At 50.2% G+C, this 25537-nt stretch overlaps 1 protein-coding gene across 5 annotated transcripts in view; it reads right to left on the minus strand.

Moving 5' to 3' along the window:
* Positions 1–4350: 4350 nt before the first annotated feature.
* Positions 4351–25537, minus strand: part of Ppfia4 (PTPRF interacting protein alpha 4) — a 49083-nt gene continuing 27896 nt past the window's right edge. Inside the window, exons 19-31 of one of the 5 annotated variants that reach the window (XR_004122274.1) lie at positions 23223–23316; positions 22697–22778; positions 22136–22336; positions 21647–21709; positions 21107–21133; positions 18967–19142; positions 13563–13660; positions 12815–12990; positions 9648–9716; positions 7381–7558; positions 7118–7226; positions 6675–6912; positions 4351–4540 (exon numbers count right to left, since the gene is read on the minus strand). Coding sequence is in view for 2 of the 5 variants with exons in the window: in XM_031383167.1 (XP_031239027.1) it covers positions 6863–6912; positions 7381–7558; positions 9648–9716; positions 12815–12990; positions 13563–13660; positions 18967–19142; positions 21107–21133; positions 21647–21709; positions 22136–22336; positions 22697–22778; positions 23223–23316 (1214 nt within the window). In the remaining 3 variants the exon portion in view is untranslated. Of the gene's footprint in view, positions 4541–4839; positions 6913–7117; positions 7227–7380; positions 7559–9647; positions 9717–12814; positions 12991–13562; positions 13661–18966; positions 19143–21106; positions 21134–21646; positions 21710–22135; positions 22337–22696; positions 22779–23222; positions 23317–25537 lie in introns of those variants that run through there. The other 4 variants (XR_004122269.1, XR_004122276.1, XM_031383167.1 and 1 more) reach the window with 4 other exon arrangements.

The raw sequence follows: 25537 nt of genomic DNA on the forward strand, positions 1-25537 counted from the left end.
CTCAGAAATCCACCTGCCTCTGCCTCCCAAGTGCTGGGATTAAAGGTGTGCACCACCACCGCCCTGCTTCCAATTCTTACCTCTGGTCTAGTGCGCTCCCTTAGGCCCACCAAAATACCCAACTGGGAAACTAACTAGGGCTCTTCTCAGATTTGTGCCCTCTGCCCTAGTGCCTCCCAGTGTTCTTGAGTGGATTCTCCCCGCCTGCCTTCAGTTGTGACATGTCTGTCCCTTGTCCTCCTAGGCCTTACAAGGGACTAGTGCTGGCCAAGAGCAGGGGTATTCCATGAATGCCCTGGAGCTCATGGGTTCCGGTTGCTGGATACTGTGTTAGAGCCTATTCTTTTCACACTTGGAAAAGAGAGCAAAGGTCACTGGAGTCAGCTGACCCCTGTGTAAGGACAGCTTCAAAGTCCTCAAGCCGTAATACGCCAGCACAGCTCAGATGTGGATGACCAACTCTGCTCTCCAGGAGTCCAGAATATGTTCATAACATAAATGTTATTAAGCATGAGGGTTTCCTTAAATTAACAAACTCTCAACCTTCACAATAGAATTACAGATAACAGTCTCCATCACGTTAGTGAATAACGAGGTGGAGTTCTTTAGGGAAATTAACTTAAATTCCTTCATCCGTGGAAGTGACTACAATAAATCAAACTGGGCTAATCAAATGTTGCCTCATAATAGACACTGAAGACTCCACAAAAATAAAAAGACAAGAATTACTTGAAACTTGGCGTGCCAAATGTTAGTGGGGACGCAGGAGCATCCTGGCATTTAGCTAATTATTATGAATTATAGGATGCTCGGTGTACTATCTGTGCCCTCTGGTAAACAGTCTAAGGTGTCTAGATTCCCAGGAGATTCTGTCAGCAGACCAGAAAAGCTTTCCACTAGTGGCTGCAAGTGTAGGAGGTGATTCTCCTCACTGGTGTGGGAGAGCAACTGTAGGTGGCCCCCGAACTCGTGTCTGTCCCATGGATGAAATGCCACCCTATCATCCCTAACATGCCACGTCCCATGGACTTAAGTTTTCTGGTCTCTAGACTCACATTGGGGTATATATGCCCAAGGAGAGCTAGAGTTCCAAATGAGATTGGCTAAAGAAAACCCCCATACAGGCCTTGTTAGAGGCATGTATCACTACCCTTTGGGGGACTGGCTGTACCTCCTCCCTGCGCTCTCAGCTATGAGCGACCACCCGACTCAGGCTCCTTGCCTCTCACTCTGTTTAGAACATTTCCAGGGAGAGCAAAGGAAAATGTTGTTAAGGTCCCCTCCTTGTTTTCTACAAATGCTAAAGAAATATGATGCTGGGCTGGAGAGATGGCTCACTGGTTAAGAGCACTGACTGCTCTTCCAGAGGTCCTGAGTTCAATTCCTAGCAACCACATGGTGGCTCACAACCATCTGTAATGGGATCTGATGCCCTCTTCTGGTGTATCTGAAGACAGCTATAGTGTACTCATATACATAAAATAAATCTTTCTTTAAAAAAAGAAAGAAAGAAAGAAAGAAATATGATGCTAGGTCTTCTCTGGAGCCCGGCATGCCTAAAGTCCCATTTCCATACAGGACTGCTCTTCCTATATTCCCAACCCAGTGGTGGCAACACTGAGTTGTGATGGCTTTCTGGACCCTTCTGACCTCCTCTCCTGTAGCCAGAGTCTAGAACTCATCGGTTCCACTTTGACCAGGAAGAGATGGGAGCCCTGAGAGGCTTGTAGACAACTTGTCTTACAACATCTCCTTGCCTTGCCTGGGCTCTGCCTGAGCTAGTGTCTGGCTCCCCTCCTGTCACCTGTGCCCATGAACTCTGTCATTCTTGCTTCATCAGTGTTTAGGATGTCAATGGCTATGAAAGAACACAGGAATGCAAGGCTTGTCCACACTGTTCATCGCTCAGATGAGTAGAAAATGGCCCCCGATGGTTCACATGTGCCAAGGGCCACCTGAGTGGTTACAAAAGTGTGAGGGAGAGAGAACTGGGTTAGCTAGAGAAATCAGGATGCTCTCTCTTAAAAGAAGTAGTTAAGCTGCCAAGCCCTCCTGGCAGTAGGTCAGGAATTCACCATACAAATCAAAGTGAGCGATGAGGCACTGGGCTCAGACCTAGACTTGAAACCTGTATCTTTCACCTGGTGTGTGACCCTAGCCTGACAATTTCCTGTCTCTTAAAATGGCAATGATCCCACGTTACTGAGTTGTTAGGATTAAGATAAATTAATCTGTATACTACAAATTGTAATTTGGATGTTTGTGTTTCTCCAAAATCCATATCCAGTTCATGTTCAGGGCTACAGAAATGGCCCAACAGTTAAGAGAGCTTGCTGCTCTTTCACCCACGCTTGGTGTGATGGTTTGGATAGGCTTGGCCCAAGAAGTGGCACTGTTGGGAAGTGTGGCCTTGTTGGAGTAGGTGTGTCACTGTGGGTGTGGGCTTTAAAACCCTTGTCCTAGCTGCCTGGAAGTCAGTATTCTGCTAGCAGCCTTCAGATGAAGATGTAGACCTCTCAGTTCCCCCTGCACCATGCCTGCCTGGATGCTGCCATGCTCCTGCCTTGATGATAATGGACTGAACCTCTGAACCTGTAAGCCAGCCCTAATTAAATGTTGTCCTTATAAGACCTGCCTTGGTCATGGTGTCTGTTCACAGCAGTAAAATCCTAACTAAGACACCTGGATCCCAGCACCCACATCACGCAGCTCACAAATGCTGTACCTCCAGCTCTGAGGGACTCATGAGTCTTCTGGCCTCAACTGGCACCCACCTACACATATGTACATTCACACTTAATTCTAAAAAAATCTTTTAAAATATCAAATCCCTAATGCAATCAGTGGTATTAACAGGTCTTCTGAAGGCATGTAGAGCATTGAGTTGAGTGACTTTATAGGAGGGAACTCGTTACCTTTCAACCCTGTTTAGCATTTGAGAAAGTACCATTTCTGAGGACTAGGATCTCATTGGAGATTAGATCTGCTGGTGCCTTGACCTTGGACTTCTCGAACTCCGAACTCCATTAACTCTGAGAAACACATTTCTGTTTATTAAAAAATGACCCGTGTGAGGTTATTTTGTAGTAGCAGCAGGAACAGGCAAGTTGTGGTGGTTTGAATATGCTTGGCCTGGGGAGTGTCACTATTTGGAGATGTGGCCTTGTTGGAGTAGGGGTGGCCTTGATGGAGGAAGTGTGTCACTGTGGGTGTGCCTTGAGAGCTTCCTCCTAGCTGCCTGAAGATGCTAGTCTTCTCCTAGCAGCCTTCAGATGAAGATGTAGAACTCTCAGTTCCTTCAACCCCATGCCTGCCTGGATGCTGCCGTGCTCCCACCTTGATGATAGTGTATTAAACCTCTCGGCCTGTAAGCCAGCCCCAGTTAAATGTTGTCCTTATAAAAGGACATGGTGTCTGTTCACAGCAGTAAAAGCCTAACAGACACAAGCATCTGCTTTTATTAATATTCATCAACAATTCTCCAGGATGAGGTCAGTCAATCCACTCACTCAATGTAGAGATCAAAGAGACTAACTTAAAGGGTGATGTCACTGCCCAGCACAGTAGACAGTCAAAGAGACAGCACGTGTCTCTGTGCAACATGCATAGGATGTTCATGAAGCTGAAGGATGCTGGCTACCTAATTCTACTGCAGTGCCAGCCACTGCCTCCCAGGAAAAACTTGGAAAGAAATTGAAGGGTCAGAGCTACAAAGGCAAGGAGAGGAGTCACTGAGAGGCCTTCTGCTGGACACTGGTGGACATAACATTTCTGAGTTATGTAAACTGGTGGCAAGAGGAGACAAGGAATCCAAGCCATGAATAGCTTCTTCTTTTTTTATATTTATTTATTTGGTTTTTTTTACTTATTCATTTACATCCCGCTCCCTCCAGGTCACCCCCTCCCACAATCCTTTCCCCACCCACCTTCCCCTTCTCCTCTGAACTCTCCTGGGTATCCCCTAACCATAGCACTTCAAATCTCTGGGAACATGAATAGCTTCTTAAAGTCACCCAGGGGAGGGGCTGGACCCTAAACTAAAGTAATGGACACCTACTGTGGTGGTTCAAATAACGATGGCCTCCAGCAGCTCACATATCTGAATGCTTGGTCTCTGGTGGGTGGAACTGTTTGGGAAGGATTTTGGCTAAGATCAAGTGTAGGAGGTGTGGCCTTGCTGGAGGAGGTGTCTGTGGCTGGGCTTTGAGATTTCAAAAGCTCATGCCATCCTAGTTAGCTCTCTTGCTGCCTCTTGCTTGTTGTTTCAACAAGTAAGTAACTCTCAGCTAGTTCTCCAGCACTATGCCTGTCTGTCCTGCTTGCCTGTCTGTCCTGCTGCTGTGCTCCCCACCCTAACAGTCACAGACTTTAACCTTGTGAAACTGTAAGCAAGCACCCAAGTAAATGATTTTTTTTTAAATAAGTTGCCTTGGTCATGGTATCTTATCACAGCTACTGAAATGCTGAGATATACAGAGGAAGTTGGGCAGCAGCAGCAGCGACTCCAGGCTCAGTGTGAAAGGGTCCAAGTAGAGTAAGCCTGGACAGAGGAGAGAGAAAACCAACCAAGCCTGATAGCAGCTTCTCATGCCCTCACCCTGTACTATAAGCCCTTGGTACAAGCCACCCACCAACAGCCACTAACATTCCCATCAAGCCTGTGAGTGTGCAAGAAACAGAAGGGTATTGCCTATGTGTTTCAAAACCAATACTTCCTTCCCAGAGCACAGCAGCGCCGAGGGAAATTAAAGCTGGACACATCAAATGAACTTGGTGTTCAAAAAAAAAAAAAAAAAAAAAAGAAAGAAAGAAAGAAAAAGAAACAGGCACCATTTGTACATTGTCTTAAAACCAGGTTGTTTATTGGTACATACACACCCACTCATACCCGCACACACTCACACACATACACACACACACACACACACACTCCTGAAGCACTGAGCCAATACAGTACTGAGAAGAAACCTGGTTTGACACAGGAGGCTGGCAGGGAGACCTTGGGTCACTGGTGACTTTCCAGAGAAAACAAATATTGACAAGAGAGGCAGGGCCACACCATGACAGCAGAGCCTTTCCTTACTGCATGCAGAGCCCCCTGCCCCTATTTTGCCCTCCCTGCTGACCCTGAATGCACCTGGCTCCCCAACTGCTACCTACGATACTGCAAACCATGACAGGGTTACGTGGATGAGGAGGGGCAGGGCTGACTCTCCCACATAGCTAGCCCATAGAGTCCCTAGACGGAGTCAGGCGATAGGGCCACGCTCAGTTCCTTCCATCATAAGACTGGCCCTTCTTGGTAACTGCACTATTCAGGATCAGGGGTTCTTTCACTCTAACCAGTTCATGTTCCACTCAACTGTTTCTCTCTCCACTCCCAGAGGCCTGTCTGGTAGAGAGACAGAAACAACGGGGTCGAGGACGGGTGGTTGCCTGCCCCAGCCCACGTGAGTCCATTCGGTCAGCCCATTAGCCAAGCTTCCCTCTGCTGAGCACAAGGCTCTGTGTCCTTTTCAGACAGGGAGTTCTGGCTTATTCCTCCACCTGTTAGCTGGCCCCTGTTCAGAATCCCAGTGATGAGATAGCAAGCTAGCTACTCCAGTCACCTCCAGGATGGCACTGTACTGCTCATCTATGACAAACACATTCTGGGCACTTTCCCTGGCCTCTTCCATTATCGGGTTCTATCACCCACCCTGACACTAGATCCTGAGCTTCCTGAAGGTGAAGGAATTGGTCCGGACGAGAGGGGTGGCTGATATTCCTCATAAATCTGCCCTGTTCCCCACCATGCTGTCAGAAAAAGCAATTAAAATAACGGAGACAGAGAGGGGATGAAGATTTTCTTGAGTCGTTAGCCTCTCACCTCCAAAAGAACCCTAAGAGAGAACTGGAGGGTATGGACACACAACGGAACCTGCCTCCGTCCACTTTAGATTTCCTAGACCTAGGACATGAGTCACTCAAGGGGAAGCCCTTACCCTCCCCCCAACCCCATTTCAGGGCAGAGTTAACCGTTCATAGTCTGATCCTTCAATCCAGTAGCAGCACCATCTGGGACTGGGGCTGGAGGCATCCCCACTGCCCTTTGGGTGAAAGTACAAAAGGCCATCAAGCTGTCTCTCTAGGCAAGGAATTTCCCTTGCCCTCACCCTGGGCCCAAAGCTCTGGGGTCTGTTTCTCCCACATATTTGGGATTCTGTATCAACCTTGGCAGAGACTCTTCCTCAGTCTTCCTCAGTTCCCCTCCTGGCTTTGCCCTGGAGGGTTAGGGTTTGGGGTATTCTACACACCTCATCACCCCACAAGCAAGAGCTACAGATCCTGGTGACTCGGTTTGGGGAGGAGGGAATGATACTGAGAGAAGGGGTGGCAAAACCACTCGGACCATCCCATCCGGCACAGTCAAAGTGGAGGGGACCAGAAGGCCAATTAGTCTAAGCAGGACGGAGTCCGAAATGGCCTTTTATTGGGAGGGTCATCTCAGTCCTTGGTCCGGGATTCTGAGCCTGATGAACCCACAGTCCAGACCAAACAGATCCGGAAGAGGGAAGGTGGCCACACACTCAAGTGCTGTCCTTCCCCCCCGCCCCCCACAGAATCTCAAACACCTATAACCTGGGTGCCGCGCCCCTCACAGGAGACCCTGGCCACATCCACCAGAGACTTACAAAGTGGGGAACGAAGTAGGACTCGGATAGTGGGATGCCGATGGAGTGGATGAGCATATTCTGAGATCCCGGGCAACTGGAAAGTCACAGAGGAGAGAGACTGGGAGCCAAGGGAGAAAGGGAACGAGCAGGAAGGGTCAGGGCCGGCTGAGCCTGTGAAACCAGGACACCCGCCCTGAGGGCCGTGGCTAGTCCCGGAAGGCGGAGAGCATGTGTCCGTAGAGATAGTGGGAGTGAGCTATGAGAGAAGAGAGAGACAGGCTCTGTGAGTGGAGGTGGTTCCCGGAGCGGGCAGCGGGTAGGTGCGGCATGCGGCCAAGCACGAAGCGAAGCGGGAAGGGCAAGCCGGGCGATGCTGCAGCGAGGGGGCGGCGGCGGCAGGGCTGTCCGGGGGGGGTCAGCGACAAGACGGGGCGAGCGCAGCCACAGCCTGGCCCACTTACCCCGAGCCGGGGGCACACCCCCGTCAGACCCGGGGCGGGAGGGTGGGGGGTCAGCAGGAGTAGGTCCGGACCGTGGAGGGCTCCAGTCTCTGCGCCCCCGCCGTCCCGGCTGGCAGGAGTCGGCAGCGGCGGGAGAACACACAGAGCGCGGGTTAGTGCGCGCCCCACCGCAGCGTTAGTGCAGCTCAGCCTCGGCCTCGCCCCTCTCCAGCCCGCTCGGCTCCAGGGTGCGGGGAGGAACCCACTGCCACCCCGGCACTCACCTTCCGGCATGATCTTCTTGGGCGGGGCAGGTGGAGGCTGCAGCGGACCCAGCGTGGACACGCGGAAGCCCGCCGGGAGGGTCTCCGCTGAGGTGCCCAACATGCCACCACTGTGGTGATCCCGAGGCCGGAAGCGTTTCCTCCAGGAGGGTGCTCGGCGGAACACCTTCTCTTCCCCCTGCACCAAGGGGCATATTGGAGTTGCCACCCTAGTCCCTAAAGCTCGAAGGGGTACTACTTCTGAACTCCCCCCCTCTCTAGACCTTAGTGGGTTTGCGTGTAGGATAAACAGGGGCTGAAGATGATTTCAAGGGGTCTTGCACAGAGATCCAGCTGGAGGTTCCTCCTATCAGGTCTGGGCCAGCAGTGAACTCCATTGCTCTACCCACCCCAACCTCCCAAAACTGAGTTCGGATAGCCCACTGCTCTTCTAACGTATTTTTCTTTTCAGGCTTCCTCTGGGAAGTCACAAGTGAGCCCCAGCTCTGCTCTCCTGTCCTGTTGGGGCCTCGCTAGAAAAACACTGCCAGGGATAAAGACTTCTGGGATACCCTTGGTTCTGCCACATTACTAGCAACATGACTGCTCTCTGCTTCAGATTTCTTATCTTCAAAATGGAAATTTCAACATCTGTCTAACCTATATATTTCTCACGCTGCCTACCCCAGTGAGATCAGAACACACCAACAATGATGGGTCAGGTGGCCAGAGACAGGCTCCTCCAGAGGACACAGAGAGCCACCCCCACTATCCATTCCCATCAATGCCAACCGAGTCTCCAAAATCGCCTCCTCTGCAGTGGGCTCCCAGAGCCCAAATCCCACAGGATGGGTCACTGAGCAGGCCACCCAACACCCTACCTGAGCCACAGCTCAGTGCCCTGTAGCCAAACCTCGTCTTCCAGCCTGTGTTTTCAGAACTGTACAGGCCCCATGACACGAGTAGAATGAGCAGGTACAGGGCCACTGATCCCTGTTCTTGTCTTCAATGACTCGGATCTCTGGTCCCTAAGGATTTGTAGTCTGTGCCCTTGGGGTGACCAATGCTCTAATCACTTGTCACAGACCTGTCCCAGAGGCACCTATGTGTACTTTTCAAGGTTATTTTGTTGCTATTTATTTCCCTTCATGTCTTTGCCTGGCTCCCCTCAGTCCCGTGTCTCTACTCCTATTTTCTTCTGCATTCTATCATGCTCTATGCTCCATGGAGCAAGCTGCATGGTTTTTGTTGTTGTTGGAAAGAATGTATCCCCTGATCCCGGTGGGTCCCATCTGAGAGAGCTGTCTGCCTCTATAACTGTTAAATGAATGGGTAGCAGAAATCCCATTCCTTAATTTAGCAAGGTCTGAAGATAAAAATAAGTGGGGGTTGGGGGGCAGGTGGGGAGGCACACATATGTGGTATGGTATGTCTGTGAAGTTGGAGGACAACTTTGTGGAGTTGGTTATCTCTTTCTACCTTTATGAACGTTCCAGGGATCAAACTCAGGTCGCCTGGCTTGTATGGCAAGAGCTCTTACCTGCTGTGCCATCTCGCCAGTCCCTGGCTCTTTCTTAACCTGCTTAAAGCCAGGTCAGCTAAGGCAGAGCTGAATGGGAAGGCCGAGGAAGACTGGCAATAGGAAACAGGTAGGGCGGAAGAGGAGGAGGAGAGGAAGTGCTGGCAGGGGCAGGCTGTGGCCTCGGGATACATCACAGCTCAGAACATCAGCCTTCCCTGAACTCAAAGGGGAGGCCTGCTGAAATGAAGGCCAAGGGGCTGTTTCTGCACTGCAGAGGCTGAGAATGCAGAATGAATGCAGAAGTAAACACAAGAGCGAAGCTACAGCGAGACCAGGGGTGACAAGGCCTGAGCTTTTGCTTAGCGTGTCTACCTGAGGAGCCTCACTCAGCTCCTCGACAGAGCACCTGTCCTCAAAAGCGGCTGGAGGACAGGCCACTACCTCACCAAGCCAGGAGAGAAGCAAAGACAGAAGAACCACCCCCAAAGACATGGCTTCCGGGGAAGACCCCGCATGGTTGAGAGGACCCTTGTGGTGGAAGAGGCTAGATGCGGAACACAGGGTTTGGGGTTTTATACTAGAAACGAGTTTCACAGATACTTCTCCACAGCAGGCCACTGACACCCAAACACAGGCCTCCTCTTCAGAGCTTCCATTCTCGTCACTTCCGGCTTTCCCCCTTCAGCCAGCTGCCACTCATCAACCCCGGGGCAGGAGATCTCATGATTCTCTATCCAACCAGCCGGCAACACATCCAGGTACTCACGTCATCCAATTTCCTGTCTGTGCCCAAGGCCAACAGGTTATTGAACTCTCTCTCCATCACTTGGCGGGCCTGAAAGCCATAGCGTGAAAGGGAGAAAGAGGAGCTCTAGTTAACAAGGCTGCCTTACTCTTTTAAAATTTACGTTAATTCAGTTTTTATATTATTACACATTATCCAGTGTGTGTGTGTGTGTGTGTGTGTGTGCACATTTGCAACTATGCACTGCGTAGGTCGAAGAACAATTGAAAGAGTTGCTTCTCTCTTTATGCAGGTCTCAGGGACCAAACTTAGGTCATCAGGCTTGGCGGCAAGTGCTTTAACTTACTAAGCCAGCTCACCAGCCTCATCTTTTTCTTTTCTTTTTTCACGTGGGGGGGATGGGAGATCCATGCACCACAGTAAATGCATGCGGTCAGAGAATAACACACGAGAATAGGTTCTCTCCTACCATGTGGATTCTGGGGTCTGAACTCAGGGAGTGACTCGTGGTGGCAAGCCCCTGTAACACTGAGCCACCTCAGTTTCCTCCTTGATGGCATCTTTCAGCTGTTTCCCAGAGTCTAAGGGCAGAAATGGGGCAGGGGTCTAGCATACTTAACCGCTGGAAACCTCACACACCTTCCCAAGGCTCCTGCTTCCAGCAAATCACTAACAGTGTCCTACTACAAGTCAAACTGTTAACCCTGGCATTCTTTCATAGGAGGCAAATTAGGGGGAAATGTCCTTTTAAAAATAGGATCACAGAGCACACGAAGAGACAGGCTTTACCTATTGGGGGAAAAAAACTATTTTCACTAATCGGACTCGGGAGTTATCAATAACAAGAAAGAAAGAGGACCTGAAGCTGGAAGGGAGCCACTCATGGGAACTGGAGAGAGGCTATACAGTAGACAAAGGTGTTCAAAATAAATTATACACATAAATGCAAACATATGAGCAAATAAAAATTGTTATTCTAAAAGCCTACATTTTTGTCTCTACAGGAGAAGTCATGGCTCACTACCCTTTGGTGAGGTGAGGGCAGGAGCAAGAGAGTCAAGCGTGTACAGCATGGGAAAGCAAACCTTCCCGGGAAGGAAAAAATGAACGCATCTCTGTCAGGTGGGTCCACATTACAAACTCGAACAAAAAGAAGCCCAGTGATGGGTGGTGGGAGCCAAGCTGTGTGGCGTGCACACACTTTTCTAGACTCCTCAAAATTACTCTTTAAGGAAACTTCCAGAGTGGGTAGAGAGGTGGCTCAGCAGCTAAGGGCACTTGCTGCTCTTGCAGAGGACCTGAGTTCAGTTCCCAGCACTTAAAGCAGTGGCTGACAACTGCCTATTACTCCAGTTCCAGGGAATCAGAAGCCGCCTTCTGGCCTCTGCAACACCAGCATGCATATGATACACCTACATATATACATGCAGGTGTGTACACACACACACATACACACACACACACAAAGAGAAAGGAAGAAAAAAGACAAGGGTTTTCAAAACTTTCTGTCACCAGATATTTTCAAGGTTGTTCATGGAGGATTCCATACTGGGTCAGCGGGGTGATGGTGGCTCACTCCTCTAATCCCAGTACTCCAGGAGGCAGAAGCAGGTGGATCTCTGGTCTACAGAGTGAGTTCCAGGACAACCAGAGCTATATAAAAGAAACCCTATCCCAAAAATAACAAACAAAGAAGAAGAAGAAGAAGAAAGAGGAGGGGAAGAGGAAGGAAGGAAGGAAGGAAGGAAGGAAGGAAGGAAGGAAGGAAGGAAGGAAAAGAAGAGAAAAAAGAAAAAAAGAAGGGAAAAGAAAAGAAAAGGAAAGGAAAGAAGAAATATGCATTCTGAGACAGGAAGCAAAAAAAAAGAGAAAGTCTATTCCCAGGAAAACATCAACCACAGAGTTCTATAGGAATAGTATTTGTCAGAAATTGGAATGTTTTTTCTTACAAATGATCTAAAAGAAAAATATTTCAAATATCTTCTGGATAGTGGAGGGTTACATAGATAGATCTCAATTGCAGACGCCCTTCTGAGGGCCCTGGCCCACAGGAAACCTGCAAATGGAGTTAGAGGTAGGCAAGTGTAGGGAAATTGCATTTGGAGGAAATCCAAACTTCTACTGGAAAAGAAAGGTTCCAAGCTATGCTTTCTGACTGGTCAATGGGGGGATGGGGGTGTCACAGCAAACAGTCTGCAAACACATTGGCCCTGTATGCTGTCACTGTCCCCAAGGCCAACACACCATCCAGAACCAAGAGACAACACAGTCCCACCCTCCCTCAAGCCAAACGGTGTCTGCTCCCAGAATAGCCAGCACAGCTAGTGGCTGGATTTCAAAAGCGATCTGACGGCTGCAAAACAGTTCAGACAAGGGCAGCTAAAATGATCAGGGGCAGCATCCAGTCTACAGAGGGAAAACTAAAGGAATTAAGACCATTCTGTCTGGAGAGACAAAGGCTTGGGCCCAGAGCAATTTAATCAGAGTTTATGAAATTCACAGTTCTTACAAAAGGGGAAGCTGGTCAAATACAAACATCCTCCTCGCCAACCTGAACTGTAGGGGAGAGGAGGATCTTTCCCCCAGGGAGCCTGCCAGAGGCATATTTAGGACAACTAAAATCAGGAAGTACTTAACACAACTGTGAGTACAGCTAGAATCCATTACCCACAGGAAGTTAGAAGGGCCAAAAATAGGGTCAAGAGAATTTAGATCTATCCTTAGGTAACAGTTACAACAATAATTACAAAATGTAATTGAAGGAGATGTCTAATCTTTTGAGCTGCTGACAGGGAGCCAAAGGCCTGCCATGGAGAGTCTCTGGGCTGTGCTGACTGGTAATATTTAGTCTGCTGAAACCTACTGGGCCCAGAAGCAGATCCCTAGGCTAGCAGACAAAAGAGATACAGGCTCTCAGGTCCCCGGGAGGCCTGGGGCTGGTTCTTCCCTGTGGAAAGCTGGGCCGGAGAAGCAACTGAAGGAAAAGGAAAGTTACAAGCTTTGGCTATGAAACTGGCTTGGGAAGAGCTGAGGTAACCCAGAACTGGGTAAAGAAAGATACTTCACAAGGACCACTCAGAGGTCTAAGGACATAGTACCACCCTGAGACACACACACACACACACACACACACACATGCACATACAGAGGAGAGGGATGGGGAAGGAGTTGACTGACTGAAGGGCTACCTGGGTGTTCTGTGTGGGGATCTGCAGAACCAAGGCCAGTGTGTTGTGGTCGAAGTTCTCATCCAGAGCCAGCAGGGCACCATGCACGCCACTCTCATGCAGGTTTCCCGCATAGTCTCTTAGCCCTATAGACTGGACCCAGTGAACCACCTGGTCGTTGGTCCAGACCAGCACATCTGGAGGACAGAGGAAGAAATAGACAAAACAGAAACATGCTGGCCCGGGCTCTTCTAGGTGTAAAAGTGAAGTTTCCTAGACGCAGAGCCTCAGCCCATCCCTGACTTCCCACATCTTTCCGTCCTCCATAGCATCTGGGCTCCTGCAGAGCCAGCTCCACCCCACTGCCTCTCCTGCTGGCCCAAAACGTTTCTCCCAGGAGTCCCAGCATGGGCCACGCTCACCCCAGCCCCACCCAAGGCCAAAGTGGCCTTATAGTGTTCAACTTTTGAGAGTCTTTCTGTAAAACCTGCCTCTTTCTCATTGAACCCCCCCTTTTGCCCCAGATCATCAACTTTTACGAGCACATCAGTCCATAGCACCATCAGAGAGGTCACAGCTGTCTGCTTGGTGGCCCCTGTCCGAGGGAAGGGGCTCCACATGTGAGTGCACGTGGAATATGTCTACTGCGTCAGTCAGGCTGTGGTTGTATTCACCTTTCAGATTTGAGTCTTAACCTGAGGCTCGCTGGACCCCAGGCTGTGGGCGAAAGCAAGCTTACCCTTGGTCTCAAGCTTACTGACCAGCTTACCCTTGATCTCATGCTGGCTCTCTTCCCGCCTCTTCTCCAGCTCCTTCCGGTCATAATTCAGCCTCTTCAGACACATGATGCCATACTGAAGGCTGGTTCTGCAGACACACGGCACCTGAGCCAGGGCTTCGGTGTGGCTGCATTCCTGCCCACAGGGCCCCAGTTCTGTACCAGCCCATAGTTAGGTACAATGTACTCAGGCCTACTGCATACAGCACAAAGAACACCCTGGTCCCCCGCTTCTCTCGTGCTCCTGCTTCCATGGCTTGCACCTGATCTGAGGTTACTTCCACCTCCTGATCGGAGGTCTGCTTGCGTGCCCCACTGTAGCCAGGAAGGGCCTGTGCAGGTTAATTTTGACTGTCACCTTGGTAACCTAGGTTAGTCAAACGCATCTCTGGGTTGCCTTCAAGGGCATTTCCAGGGGTGATTAAGGGAGGTGGTGAGACCCATCCTGAATATGAGCAGCACCGTCCCACAGATGGAAAGAAAGAGGAAGGCGCAGCCTAAGAGCCCAGACATTCTCTCTAATTTCCCCTTCACAACGGGCTCGAACAAGGGGCAAAAATAAATGCTTCTGCCCCTAAGCCATGTCAGGTATTCTGTTAAAGCAAGAAGACACTAACAAAGGGCCTGACTGGGGGGAGGCCTTAGGATGACACAGATACGCCCCTTCTTCGCAGGCGCTGGAATAACGATTAGTATTGCCACTCATAAGTCAAAGAGAAACCTAAGACACTCCATCTGGCCATTTCCCCCGTCCTTTCAATGACCTGCAGGATGTCTGTGGACTTGTTCCCTTGCCTGCCTACCTTGTTTTCTCTGCTGCCGCCAGGCTGACACCATGCTGTCCCTCAAACACAGAAGGCTTCTGAGATCTGGGTGTCTCAGGGCCTTTGCACTGGTTGCTAGGTCTGCCCAGAACATCCCACTCCCAATTTTCCAAATGGTTCGCTCTTTCCTCATCTTTCAGTCTGTGCTCAGTCAGCAGACTCTCGCACTGCACCACCACCACCTCCACGCCACACTCCCACTTTAACTTGGTCTAATTTTTTCCTGGCTCCTTAACTGTCTCGTCTCACCAAGTCAAAATGTCCCCTTCATGGGGGGCGGGACTGTTTAATTCACTGGTCTAGATCTCTGGCATGTCCTCTCTAAGTGCTTCTGTAAGTGCTTAGTGAGGAAATGAGACAATTTACCTAACTTATTAGCTATACTCAAAGAGCAGCAGGCCGTGGAAAGCAGTGAATGAACAATAAGTCGGACAGAGAACCTTTGGTTAGAAGGGGCCCCACAGCCTTTAGGCCAAGCCTCTCCAAATCTAGGACTACAGCAGTTCCCCAGCAGTGGCTGAACAACAGCGCAACCTCTTCAGGGCTGGGCAGCTCATTTACCCTGGGACAAATGTAAGGGTCCTGCCTTGACAGGGCCTCTCTCACCTTCTGGGACTTTCCTTCACACAGAAGAACAGAAGAGAAGGCCCCTCCCAACTCCAACCACTTTGAGATTTAAGTTATTGTACTGGCTGGTTTTGTGTGTCAACCTGACACAGGCTGGAGTTATCACAGAGAAGGTAGCTTCAGTTGGGGAAGTGCCTCCATGAGACCCAGCTGTGGGGCATTTTCTCAATTAGTGATCAAGGGGGTAGGGCCCCTTGTGGGTTGTGCCATCCCTGGGCTGGAAGTCTTGGGTTCTATAAGAGAGCAGGCTGAGCAAGCCAGGGGAAGCAAGCCAGTAAGGAACATCCCTCCATGGCCTCTGCCCTGACTTCCTTTGGTGATCAACAGCCATGTGGAAGTGTAAGCTTAATAAACCCTTTCCTCCCCAACTTGCTTCTTGGTCATGATGTTTGTGCAGGAATAGAAACCCTGACTGAGACAGTTATCCAGACCACCCCCAACGCTCTCCTGCCTGGAACACTCATAGCTCAGGGACACGGTTCTCGGCTGCCTGTATTGATGGCTCAGGCCGCTGTCTCAAGCTCTGGGTGACTATAAAGAAGCATAAGCACACACAGTCCCTGATGAGAAATGCCCCTGACATTAGTCTTACACTTCCTATGACTTTCAGAGCTGTTATACAACACAGCAAAACTGCAAAGCCCTCAAAGTTAGGTCAAGATGGGTTTCAAAGCCAGCACCGGCACGTCCTACCAGAGGGCAAGATGGAGCCCCACACCTCTTTCAGGGTTGTACTGGAGAATAAAGGCAACAATGAATGAAAGGGCCCGGTACGTCTCAGGGACTCAGAAACAGGACCACTATCAGAAGGGTAGGTTGACTGATGTGGCACGGGGCTCTACAACAGCAGAACCCCACTCAATGGAGTACCCCGGTCCAAGAAGCACTGGGTGAGACGTGCAAAGATGAAAAAGATTAGCCATTAGGCTAATCGAGCAGGTAGAAACAACCTCTCCTGGATCTGCTGCCTCTGTTGGAAAATGCCCCTTCCTTGTCATAATAATAATGGCTCATGTGAACATCTCCAAAAGCACCTTGGTGGTGCAAGCCTGTAATCCAAGCCATTCCGTAGGCTGATGTAAGAGGGCCACAAGTTCAAGGGTTATCACAGAATGAGTTCAAGACTTAGTGAGACCTGTCTCAAGATAGTAAACTGGCAGGAAGGCCAGGCGCAGAGGCACGTACCTATAATCCCTATGTTTGGAAGTACAGGCAGGAGGATCTTGGTTATCACTGGCTACATAGAAAGTTTAAGGCTACAAAAGTCCTTGTTTCAAAAAAGGGAGGAGGTACCTGGGGGTATAACTCAAGTGTTGGCATGCCTGATGTCTGTGTAAAGACCCTACGCTAAATCCCAAGAGGGGGAAAAACAATCTAAGCCAGTGATGGCATATACCTATAGGCCCAGCACTAAGAAACAGAGGCAAGAAGATCTCTGAGTTCAAGGCCTGGTCTACAGAGTTCCAGAACAGCCAGAGGCTACATAGAGAAACTGTTTCAAAAAAGAAAAGAAAAGAAAAGAAAGAAAAATACCCAGACCCACTAGTATCCTTCTGAGGTCAGGCATGAGGGTTCACACCTGCGATCCCAATACTGAGAGCATGGGACGGGAACAGTGCTGTGACTCTGAGGCCAGCCTGGGCTACAGAGTGAGTACTTGTCGCCAGGCTCCAACAGGAAACAAAGACTGTGCTACTGGAACAGAGTGGAATGGAAGCAGAGTGAGCGGAGAGGGCAAGCTCTATAGTAACACCTCAGAAACCTGAAGAAGCAGAGCTGCTCTACTGCCGGTGGCAGGCTCGGGGACTGTGGGAGGGCTCCCACCATCCTTGTAAGACTGAGGGGGGAAGGGGCTTTCTCCTGCAGTGGAGGCACATGGCAGGCTGGCAGAGGAGTAGCACATCTCTCAGCTGTCAATCACCCAGGAGGAGACAGGTGCAGCTGGGGCTGGCAGCCTCCAGGGCAAAGACAAAGACTCCCTTTCAGCCCCAGTGAGGGGTGAAGGGCAGAGTAGCCACAGCTACTTCCCTGCGGGGTCAGAAAGGCTAGGCACCCAGGACTGAACTTGGAAAGGCTAGGCGCCCAAGACTGAACTTGAGTCTGCACTCGAGCCTGCAGAATTAGTTCCACCTGTGCTCTGCCATCATCCCTAAGCTGCTGCTTCCCGTGCCTCCTTCTCCTCATCCATGAAGAGGTCAACTAGATCCTGTCAAGATTTAAATGCCTGTGGTGTCAGCCGAGCAGAGGTGACACAAGCCTTTAATCCCAGCACTAGGAAAACTGAGGCAGGTGGATCTCTGTGAGTTCAAGGGCAACCTAGTCTACAGAGGGAAAATTCCAGGATGGCCAGGGCTACACAGAGAAACCCTGTCTTGAAAAACTTAAAAAACAAAACTATGGTGTATCAACTGGAAGATGTCCACCATACCTTGAAGGAACTAGAAAAGCCACATACACCCAATGCCACATGCCATCTTACTTTGGACTTGAGGCAAAGCCAGGGCTTAAGTAGGAAGTGGGGCTCTACAAAGCTGAGTAAGAACATCTAACGTCGTCAAGTCTGAGAGCTGGGACCAGGCAGTGATGGTGGTTGTTGCTAAGGAGCTAGTTGAGATGCAGCTGGAGGGGCTGTTGTGTCCAGGCTGCAGTGTGTCCACAGAACTTTCCATCTTTCAAAAGAAGCCAGAATACCAGATACTCAGATACAAACTACTGTTCAAACATTGACAGTGGAAGCTGGAGAGATGGCTCAGTGGTTAAGAGCACTCGCTGCTCTTCCAGAGGACCTTGGTTCAATTCAAGCACACACAAGATGGCTCACAACGGTCTGTGACTCCGGTTCCAGAGGATCCGATGTCCTCTTCCGGCCTCCACAAAAAGCACATGTGTAGTTCACAGACATACATGCAGGTAAACAACCATACACATAAATAATAAGATATTAAAAAGTAAAACAAAAACAAAATACTAGCACCCACGTGGGTCAAACAAAATGTATCTATAGGTCAACTACTCACAGGCTGCGAGCTTGGGACCTCTACCACGACATGTTTGGACAGATCTTTTCATCAAAAGAAGAAAAGGACTAGGTGACATTCTGCATAAAGGAACAGAGGTCCCAAGCAGAGGAACTCCCATCAAGGACGCAAAAGCACAGCAGGCCCGTTGCCCCTGGGATGGTGCGGTGGTCCCTCGTATGCTTGAACACTTGATCACCAGACAGCCAAACTGTTTGGAAAGGTCACAGAAGTCTAGAGCCTCTTGAGGTGAAGTAAACCATGGGGTTGGCTTTGGAGTTTTACAGCCTTGAGGTATGAAGGTCCTCCCTAAAAGTGGGTAGCACCATTCCCTGCTGGGGTCCTAGACTGTATGTAAAGGAGAAAGCTGGCCGAGCACAAGCTTCCTCCCACCCCTTCTTCCTGACTACTAATGCAAAGTGACCGGCTGCCTCATGCTCCTGTGCCATCTTCACTCATCCATCATGATGGACTGTACTCCGCAACCATGAACCAAAATAAGCCCCGCCTTCTTACGTTGCATTTCATAAGGTATTCTGTTACAATGATGACACGACCTAGAAGAAATGCAGTACCTAAATTCAATGCCTGATTCACTAGGACCATTCTTGGTTAACACAAAGAATTCGGTAAGCCCAGAGATGGGCAAGGAGTAGAAATGCTCAAAGATGATGCAAAGATATGAAAACATTATGAACATAATGAAACATAATGAAAACCTGTGTCCTAAGGGTTAAAGTGACAGGATCAAATCCAGAACCTGTAGAATACGACAAAAATGCGAGGGAGTTTCATAACAAAGAAAGCTATTACCCAGAACATGCTCTGGAAAGAGACAGGGGGCTCTCCATTTCTGAAGACAGAGCCCCGGGGGTTCAGGGAGACACCATTTACCAGGGAGGCAGCCCTGGCTCCAGCCTGGCTCACCTATGGAAACTGTCCACCATCTTGAGGTGGACACGCAGGTCCTTCTTGGTGAGGTGATCCAGCATGCGTGCATCCACCAGGCACTCCATGAAGTAACTGCGGTACTGGGGGAGCCCCAGGCTGGGCAGCCATTCATTTCCAATCCATTCGTGATTCATGTCTCCATAGGCCAGGGTCTGGGGGACATGAGAGGGAAGAGGAAATGGAGCTGAGGGGAGGCAGGCAGTGCCAACAGGTTACAGGTGGCATATTTATTGGGGAGAGATACCAATCACCCCTCCATCCATGAGAGAGGTCAAGCTGTTCAATAACATTTCAGCTTATTCATACTAAGGAGCTGATAGTGACCAGAGGTGACAGAAGTATTTCAGGATCTCAAAATGACCCAGGTCTACTCAGGTATCTACTGTCTACAGTGATCCTCAAGGTTCCTAATGCAGCGACCCTTTACAGTTCTCCACAATGTGGTGACTCCCAACCATAAAGTTATTTCGTTGATATTTCATAACTGTAATTTGCTACTGTTATGAATTGTAATGTAACTATCTAACATTTGACCCCCAAAGTGGTTGTGACCCACCGATCGAGAACTTCTGGCCTACATCCATGAACAAGAGCAACTGTCCAAGGAGTAGGAAAAACGGGGCTCTTCCTGCCACCTCTGGAAGGCGATGTGTAGTGGTGTGTGGACAACTTGCCAGCTTATCTCAACTTCAAGCCTGCTGAGCCAGAGGAGAGGCAGCCAGGGTAGAGTGGATCTGCAAAGGATGACGGCCTGACTCTAGGGTATGGCTAGCTTCGCAGTCCAGGGAATGATTAAATGTTAGCTGAAGGCAGGGGAGGAAAAGCAAAGAGTAGCCCGTGCCTGAATAGCCAGTGCGCGTCCCCTAAGGCCCGGTCCTCATTTGTGGAATTCTCCAGGTCCTTTACTAATGTTCCCACTCATGATCTCACTTGCCTCAAGAAGCCTGCACTACAAGGCATTACCTCTGCAGAGAGCAAACAGGGGCTCCCTGACCACTGAGCTTTAGAACAGCTCAGTTTGGATAGCAACCTTCAACCACCTTTCCTGTACCCTGCTAGATGTTTTCACATTGAGCAGTTCTGTTTTAAAAGGAAACTGTACGCGCTGATATTTGTAAAATTGTACACTGCATATGTTTATTACCGAGCATACAAATGAAGTTATCCTCTGTGGTCCACATGCAAGTGCAGAGCCAGAACGGCCTCTGCCCTTTCCCCTGCATCCTGTTCCCCACTGCCCTGCCCACACACAATTGCTATACCTGACTGTCTACTACCATCCTTCTACTATAAGAAAGGCGTCGTTAGCCTGGTGGTGGTGGCTCACGCCTTTAATCCCAGCACTTAATGGGCAGAGGCAGGTGGATCTCTGAGTTCAAGGCCAGCCTGATCTATAGAGTGAATTCTGTATAGTCAAAGCTACACAGAGAAACCCAGTGGGGAGGGCTTTATACAGTGTATACATCTGCTGAACAAAACATTAACTTTGCATGTCTTTTGATTTACCAAATTCTAAGTCATCCGCATTTTTCACTTAACATTGCATTACTGATTCCTCTAGTGTTTTATGATGAAAATGTGCCATCGATGGTGTGGTCAGCGAGTGCAAGCATGGCTGCCCTGCCTCACTCTCCGCTACAGTAGCCACTGTCCCACACCGTCCTTGTGTTTGTAAACACTGCCCTTCCTTTTATCCCATTAAACTGAGCATTAATGTTACTCCTTTACTCCTTTAGAAACTTTAGACCAGCCAGTCCTAGTAGCTGCTCAGTAAATATTTGCTCACGAAAGGGACCTTGGGAAGGATAAGGAATGGAAGAAGATTATCTGAATCTAAGACTCATCACTCATGAACAGAGAGTCCAACTGTGAAGGCTCCAGCATCCTGGGGGCTCAGCCCCCCAGGACTCCTCACCTGTCATCCTACGAAAGCGGAAAAGGAATGAACAAGGGAGCCTGGGGTAGGGAGGGGAAGGAACTTTGTCCAGGGCCCCACATATGACAAGGACACGCACACACCGGACTTGGCCAGCTATGCCATTTAAAGCCTGGTGGAGGGATGCTGCCCTGACCTTCAGAGTAGTAGTTCTGACGAGGGAAGAAGGATCTTACTTACCTGGGCCCAGCTGCCCTCATCACTGTCCTATCAGGAACCAGTGCCGCATGTCAGGGGAGACACGAAAGTCAAGAAACCTGGAGCTTCCTCCACCCAAGCTCCCCCAAAAGAGGAGGAAAGACACCCCAGTAGCTACTGGGCGACCAGAACAGCTTTTGGGGACAGTTGAGAAAGCTGGTGTATACACACATGTTTGTGGTGAAGGGAAACAGGTTTGTGTAGCAAAAACATGCTTCCTGGTTCCCGGGTTCGACTTCTCCCTTGGACCAAGCCATGCACATGGAGTTTGTGACTCAGGCCTGTAACAGGTCAGAGCTTTCGGTAGCTCAAAGCCACTAAGGGTCTTACAACTGCTCGAACAGAGCCTGCCATGTATACAATGATCCCCAGTCTCATCTTGCCTACCCACAATCCTCCACCCTGAGAACAGAACCAGGCAACACCAGGGATGCTAGAACTCTGCCAGGCGCTCTGGCTTCCCACACCTTCCACTTGATCTTCATGGGCGTCACTGGTCCTTGGGCCAAGGGGTACACTCACTGTTTTGGTAGATGTTGCCAGGGTTTCCATCTCTTCGTGGGTCACCCAGACATTCCCTGAAGACTGCAGGCAGAGAGGAAGGCATCTTCGTCCTTGATGCCCCACCCCCAACCCCTCGAGACCCCCAGAGGAGGCCCCAAGTACAACTTTCCCTTCCTGGACTTCTCCTATGTGCCCAGCCCATAGCTCCCCACAGGCTAGCTCTACGCAATCTATCCCAGAAACTATCCCCAGATCTGCAGTTATTATCAGGTAGGCAAAGGGAAATGGAGCCTATGGGTGGCCCACGGGAGGCAGAGAACCAGACCTGCTCCGATCCTCCCAGAATCAACACTGTACCTTCCCGAAGCCTGGGGAAGAGCATTTGGTGGAAATGGGAGGTTAAAGCAGAGCTCAGGGCTCCTGTCTCCCTAAAGACCAGTGGGAGACTGAGCAAATACTATGTCAGGGCCTTTGTTGATCTGAGGACTAAGGAGGCTGGCTACTCACCGTCCTGGAGGTAGGGGGAGCTGAGGGGCTTGTCAGGGACACCATCTCCTGGATGGCCAGGCGGAGCTTGAGCCTGTGCAGAGCATTGCTGATGCCGATCTCCCGCTGGATCTCGGTGTCCGACAGAGCTGACATGATGGCGCCACTCTTGACATTGGCCCGACAGGCTGCCACATACCAGGCAGGCATCCCCACCCAGAGCTACAGATAATGAGGCACAGGGGAACAATTCAGCATCATTTGGGTGGTTACTCCTAGGGCAGCCTGGTGGAAGAGTGAGTCTGTCTGTGAAAGACTGATGTCTCTGTAACTTGCTCCCTTGTTCTTGGTATGGCACATACGTATTTACCTGGGAGAAATACCCTGGTAAAGTTATAGAGACATCATGCCTACTGCTTAGGACTCCTCCTCCCACCAAACCAAGGTGTAAAGCAAACCCCCAAGAGCAGACACGAGTGACTTGGTTCATAGATAACTATCCTCACAGGTAGGAATGGGGAAACTGGCCTCACATGGTCCTCCCTCCAGACCCCAGAGCATCTCCCTTGCCCCAGGGCTTACCTCCAGCCAGGAGACCACCGTGGGGCCATCCCATTGGGCAAAGGGCATTCCTTTTCGGCGAGCATCTTCAAGCAGCTGGTGTCTTGGGGGAGGAACAACAGGACTCACTAGTCTTTTGTTCTCTCAACCAGGCTGAGTCCTGGGGACCACTCCAGGCTGGGCCAAGAGCTGCCACTTGCTCTTCCCCCGATCCCCACCCTTGAATTCTTCTGCTCTATGCCTGAAACTTCAAAGTGGGTCAGGAAACACCCTGCATGCCCACAGTGTTCTCACACCTCACACACACTGACTTAGCCATCTCCATGTGCCCTGCAAGAGAACCATAGGCCCCGGATTACTCTCCCACAGTCTTCCTGCTTCCTGTTCCCTAGGACCATCCTGAGGCCTTGCTCTCAACTCTGGACTGCTGAGGTATGCCCACATGGACCAAGCCTTGCTGGACTCTATCTCTCTGAGCTCAAAACAGGGGAGGAAAAGCAGCTGGGGGCCTGGCCACCCTAGTAGCACCTTGGTCCAAGGCTCTTACTTCTTTTTCAGTCGCCGGTCCTTCTCTGCCTGGGTCCCCAACTTGGCAGGTACCATTGGTTCCTGCAGACTGAGCTCCGAGTCTGTGAGCAGAACTAGAAAGGAAGACATGGGCATGTCAGCGGCCCTTCTGTTTCTGCCCTGGCCTGGGCCAAGAAAACCAAGAAGGAGCAGCAGGTGCCTTCTCCACATAGAGCAACCCAACCAAAGCTGAGGGGGTCCCCATTTCATTCCCGGAGCGACCCCCTGAAGTCTCTGCATTCCGCACGCAGCCCCAGAGTAACACTGGTGGATTCATCCCCTGGGGATCCTGAGCCCTGGGAGTGTTTTCCAGCAAGATGGACCAGAGTTGTTCCACTCTAGAGTCCAAGACAGAGCCCACTACTCCTCTAAGGCAAGGAGCAAAGCAAAGCCCAAGAGAAAACATGAATGGGCACACAGAAAAGAATTCAGAAAGAACTATTCTGACTTGATAGAGAAACTACTGAGAGATCTGTCTCTGGGGCAACCTCTCTGGCGTCATTCTGTCTGTCTATCGTGTGTGTGTGTGTGTGTGTGTGTGTGTGTGTGTGTGTCTGTGTGTCTGTGTGTCTGTGTGTGTGTGTGTGTATAGGGAACCTGTTCTCTCTCTCTCCCTCTACTTTTCTGTCTCTCTCTTTGTGCACACGTATGTACGTACGAACACACACACACACACACACACACACACGCACGCACGCACGCACGCACGCACGCACGCACCATCTGTGGGTGTCCTCTTGTACACCAGCCTCTCCCCAGGTGCACTCACTTGCACAGACCACAAAGGGGAACTCCCCTTCACTCTATCCTACTGGCGATCTCCCAGATATGGGATGAAACCCTGGAGAATTCCTGAGAGAGGGCACTGTCACTAAAGTCACTGTAGGCCTAGCCACTCGGATCCACACAGCAGCAGCAACTGTGCAACACTGGCAAGCTTAGCTGTCAGCGAGGGGTGGGGAACGAGAAATGGCACTTCTTATAAGATGCCTCTGCCACGGAGTGGACCTTCCTGCAGCTGGCTCTGTTCCCTTCCGGCCTGCTCTGCTTCACTCCCAGGCTGAAAACCCCACCCTCCTTGCCCTCTTCTTCCCTCAGAGAGCTGTGTTCTGATTCACACCTTCCCAGAGATGTGAGATCAGGGAAGGCTGAATTATGCATTTAGGTCCCAAGGTTCCTTTCTTCCAGCTGGTCAAGTTCTTCCCCTGAGTGGTTCATCAATGCTCCAGTCACTCTGGGGGATTTCTAACTCTCCTCTTAGGCTCAGGAGCTGGGCTGGGCCAGTCATCCATTCCTCCACCCCAAGCTTCCTGCCTCTTCCTCCTCTACAGCAGACAGCAAACAGGCACACCGAGGTTTCCCCCACATCTTTTCCCTTCCTCTAGCTGTACACTCTCCCCTAACCCCCACACACCCCTCTTGTCTTGGCCAAATTCTGTCACCCTACAAGCTTCAGCTCAGAGCTGCCCAGTGGAGGATACCTGTCCCCTTCCCCAGCCCTTCCATGGCTACTGCTGGGTCCTGCAGCACCAGGGCCATCTCCACAATCCAGTTGTTTTGGAATAGTTTCATTGTTTTTCCCTTTTGGATCAGTTGCCAGGTCCCCTGAGTTACGGCACCAACTGCTTATGTTGTGCTGAAATGGGGCTACTTAATGAGTAGACGAATGACTGGGGAAATGGTGGACAGAGGAGGAGGAAGAGAGAGAGGGGGAGGAGGAAATGGAGCAAGGGTGGAAAGGCAAGTGCTTACTGTGTGCCTCCCACAGGCCAAGCATAGCTGCAGCTTTCCACCGCCACACAGTTACAGAAGTCACTCCTGCCCAACCATCTTCTCCAGCAAAAAAGGCTACTACTAGGCCACAGAATCTGTAATCCCAGCACTCAGCAGGCAGACAGGAGGATTGCTATGAGTTTAAGCTCATCCTAGGATGCACGGCAAATACCAGACCAATCAAGGGCACATGGCAAGGCTTTATCTCAAACACACACACACACACACACACACACACAATAACAATAACAACAACAACAACAATAATAATTCCAGCTAATAAGAAACTGAGGTAGAGGCATCATAAATTCAAGGCTGGCATTGACTACAGAGTGAATTTCAAGGCTAGGTTGGATAACATAATGAAACCCGATCTTAAAATAAACAGAGGCCTGAGGACATAGCACAATGGTAGAGCAGTTTTCTAGTATGTAGGAGGCCCTGAGTTCAATCCCTTGTAACGGAACAAACAAACGAAGCAGAAGACTTCATATTGAGTCCTGCGAAAAATCAGATGCGCTT

Source organism: Mastomys coucha, unplaced genomic scaffold, assembly GCF_008632895.1.
Source record: "Mastomys coucha isolate ucsf_1 unplaced genomic scaffold, UCSF_Mcou_1 pScaffold1, whole genome shotgun sequence".
Taxonomy (NCBI): Eukaryota; Metazoa; Chordata; class Mammalia; order Rodentia; family Muridae; genus Mastomys; species Mastomys coucha.